General features: G+C 41.2%; 1 protein-coding gene across 1 annotated transcript; it reads right to left on the bottom strand.

Annotated features, from left to right (window-relative positions):
* Window positions 1–438: 438 nt before the first annotated feature.
* On the bottom strand, window positions 439–2,300 carry LOC111150076 (annexin A7-like). The gene is given in 2 exon segments (XM_022507420.1): window positions 439–2,112; window positions 2,232–2,300. Coding segments are annotated over 2 exon segments (1,416 nt in total). The 3' UTR covers window positions 439–765.
* Between the last annotated feature and the right edge of the window lie 1,130 nt (window positions 2,301–3,430).

The raw sequence follows: 3,430 nt of genomic DNA, 5'->3' as shown, positions 1-3,430 counted from the left end.
CATCACACTTTTTGATTTCAAGCTTTCCTGTAAAGCTGTAGTCATCAAAAAAGTATGGTACTGGCATAACAGTAGACAAAACAATAGAACAGAATCAAGAGCCCAGAAATAAACCAAGCATATATGGTTAACTAATGTTTGGGGAGCCGAGAATACTCCGTGGAGAACAGGCCATCTCTTCAATAAATGGTGGTTTGAGTTATTGAATAGACAAGTCATTCAATGACGTTTTTATTCCTTTGGCAATAATGATCCCGAACAGGGAATGGCCAGTAGTTGGTTTTATTGGCACTAGATGACATTGTTAGGCTTTATAGTAGAATGAGAGTAGTACAAATCAAATAAACTTCTTCTTAGGAAATTTTTATTGAGATTTTTCTACATGGGCAAGGATGCCACTTTTCATAATAATTTTTTTTTTTTTTGCAACTTTTTCTTTTATTCAGCTTTATTATGCAGACTTGGAAACTGCTGTGATTTTTTTATTCAATTTGGGATCCTGATTAGGATAAAAACAGTGCAAATTATGCCTTACAACCATTGCATTAGTACTACATCATTGTGATATGGCTTCAAATTGATTGTATACAGAGAAAAAAATAACATTGGAATTAAGGCAGTAACCACATGTGCAAACCAAGCACAGTACCCTGACACGGTCCTTAGTAAAAAGCTCTTTTGGTTAGGTGATGGTTGATACTGCTGCATGCAGGTCAATCACTGAAGGATATGCTTCATTTATTTAAAAAAAAAAAAAAATCCCTCCTATTGGCCCACAATGGCCAGAAGAAGCTTTCGGTAATCTCCACTTGTGTCACTCGCAATCATTGTGCCCAGGGTCTTCTGATACATCTGACTGAAGGTCTGTTTTATTTGTACAAGATCAATCTCACTTCGAGTGACCACAATCCTGACCAGGGTGGAGTCATCTGTGCCGGCACCTTTCATAGAATAGTAGAGCCTCTCAGCAAAGAAGGCAGGGCGGTTCAGGGCACACTGCAAGATGGTCTTTAAACCACTTTCAACATTTCCAGAAAATTCACGGGCAACACTACTTAGCAAATCTCGATTAGCCACCCTGGAATAAGCCTCCACAGTAGCTTTCAGTTGAGGAAAGCTTCTTGTGGCGAGAATCATGTTAAAGCAGGATTCATCTGTTCCTAGTCTTCCCTCACCAGCTTGATAGAGACGCTGAGCATCTTCCTGAGCCAACTGGTGGTTAACATTCTGGTTCTCATCACGATTTCCCTGGCACATGGATACCAGTAAACGTTCAAAATGCCCAGATGTATCTGACCTAATATCCTTTTCAAGGTCTTGTCCGAATTCTGACTGATAACATCTGACAATTTCTCAGATTTCCTGATTTGTTCTCGTGCACGAAATTTCAATCAATACACGTTCCTGAGTTCCTGCTCCCTTCATTGCATTCCGTAAACTCCAGGCATCGTAATATGTAGGTGGCATGAATAGGGCAAGGATCAGTTCTTCCATATTTCCACTTAACTCTGATTTAAGGTCTTTGATTAAATCCTTGCCATACATGGTCTTAAAAGCTGCTTTAATTTTTTGCCTCTGATCATTGGAACGGTTGGCCACAACGTCCACAATTGCCTGCTCATCTGTCCCAAAACCTTTCATTGCTTTACGAAGAATTTCTGCATCTCTCATGGCATCAAAGTTGGCAGCTGGTCGGACTGTTCCTTGAGTTCCCTGAGTCATCGCAGCAGGCTGACTTGGGTAAGGAGCTTGTCCTCCAAGATACTGAGAAGGCATCTGTCCTCCAGGAAAGCCACCAGGTAGTGGGACCTGTGCTGGGCTGCCACCATAAGACTGTGAGGGTGGCTGTGGATAGCCAGAAAAGCCTGCTCCACCTGGTGGGGCGCCAAACCCTTGACCTGGAGGAACTCCTGGATAGGATGGAGCTCCCCCTGGTGGTGGGGCACCAGGATAACCTCCGGGGGCTGGATAACCTCCAGGGGCTGGGTAGCCTCCAGCTCCAGGGTAGCCACTACTTGGGGCTGGGGGGAAGGCACCTCCTCCCACTGGAGGAAAGCCACTAGGATAAGGATACTGACCCGGAGGGGGAAAAGATGACTCCTGACCTGCAGGCTGAGTCATACATAGGGTGTGACATTTTGGAGCCCAGTTCAGACTAGACAATGTCTGAGAGTGGCAGAGACTGTCACATATTCACCGAACTTTCTCCTCTGGCCATAAAGCTAGACTACGTTTCCCAGACTCCCAGGATATCCAGGGAAAGGTGGGTAGCCTGTTGGAGGATAGCCTGGGTATGACATTTGGGCGGGAAGGTGGGGTGTTAAACAGGAGATGGGTGTTGAGGATGGCCCTTGTGATAAGCACACGGTGTTGTGATGAATCACTAAAGTCTACACCTGAAACTAATACCGTATGTATGTTGGCTGATTGGGATTTGAACAAAAACTGGGATCCTAGACAGTCAGAACTCGAGATGCATTATAAATCAAAACCACTCCAGACGGGTTGTTGGGTGATTCTAGGTTCCCTTACACTAGAGCCCTAACATCTGACACAAACAATAGCATTAAACGTCTGAGATCATTTCAGGGGCTCAGACCAGTATCTTAAACTTATTAAGAAAGGTTATTTCAGAGCAAAAACCAGTTAAGCTTTTACAGTGGTTCTCAAAGTATGGTCCTCATACAAGTAGCAGCAATTTGACTAGGAAACTTGATAGACTTTTCATAATTATATCATTTGATATAAAATGTTTTATCATTATATGTTTAATGCCACAGTTTCTTATATTAAGACTTCTAATCTTTGATTTATACTTGTCTTTGGTCACCAATTCACATTTCTAAACAATGGCTGAAGTGGGTTTTTAATATTTGTTTCTGAGGATATTGTTCTTTTCTATGACTGCCATTATGGCCAATTGTTAAAGAGAAAGGGCAGCAGATATTTTATTAGGGAATAGGATCATGAAAATTTAATGAAGTTTTCTGATATAGAGTCATGTAAGTGGCCCATTATAGTTTTCTAATATTGGATAGATTTTGTTCTTAAGCATCTTTTGACACTTTAGAAGATTTTTTTTCGCAATGCCAAAATGACACATGCCTGTGGAAAAAAATGAAAAAAAATGTTAAAAAAAAAACCTAATATAGTCCTAATAAAACTCCAAAAATTTTGGAGTCCTCAAACTGAACACTGCATACAACAGAATACTTCTGCAGGATCTAGAAGAGCCAAATTATCACTAATGGAGCAGTGTCGGGTGATCTAATGGTCTAGGCAGAATTTAGGCTGATATTTTCTTTGGTTCCTTTCCAGTTTCTAGATTCTACTTCTTTGTCCTATGTGTAGTTCCTTATGCTTTTTTCTTGATACTCATTAACTCCTATTTTGACAGTTTACTCAAGTGTCTCCCAATAGAACTTTAATT

The sequence above is a fragment of the Enhydra lutris genome, unplaced genomic scaffold, assembly GCF_002288905.1.
Source record: "Enhydra lutris kenyoni isolate GAN:26980312 unplaced genomic scaffold, ASM228890v2 scaffoldscaffold2, whole genome shotgun sequence".
NCBI lineage: Eukaryota > Metazoa > Chordata > Mammalia > Carnivora > Mustelidae > Enhydra > Enhydra lutris.
This window is presented reverse-complemented; position numbering and strand designations above follow the sequence as displayed.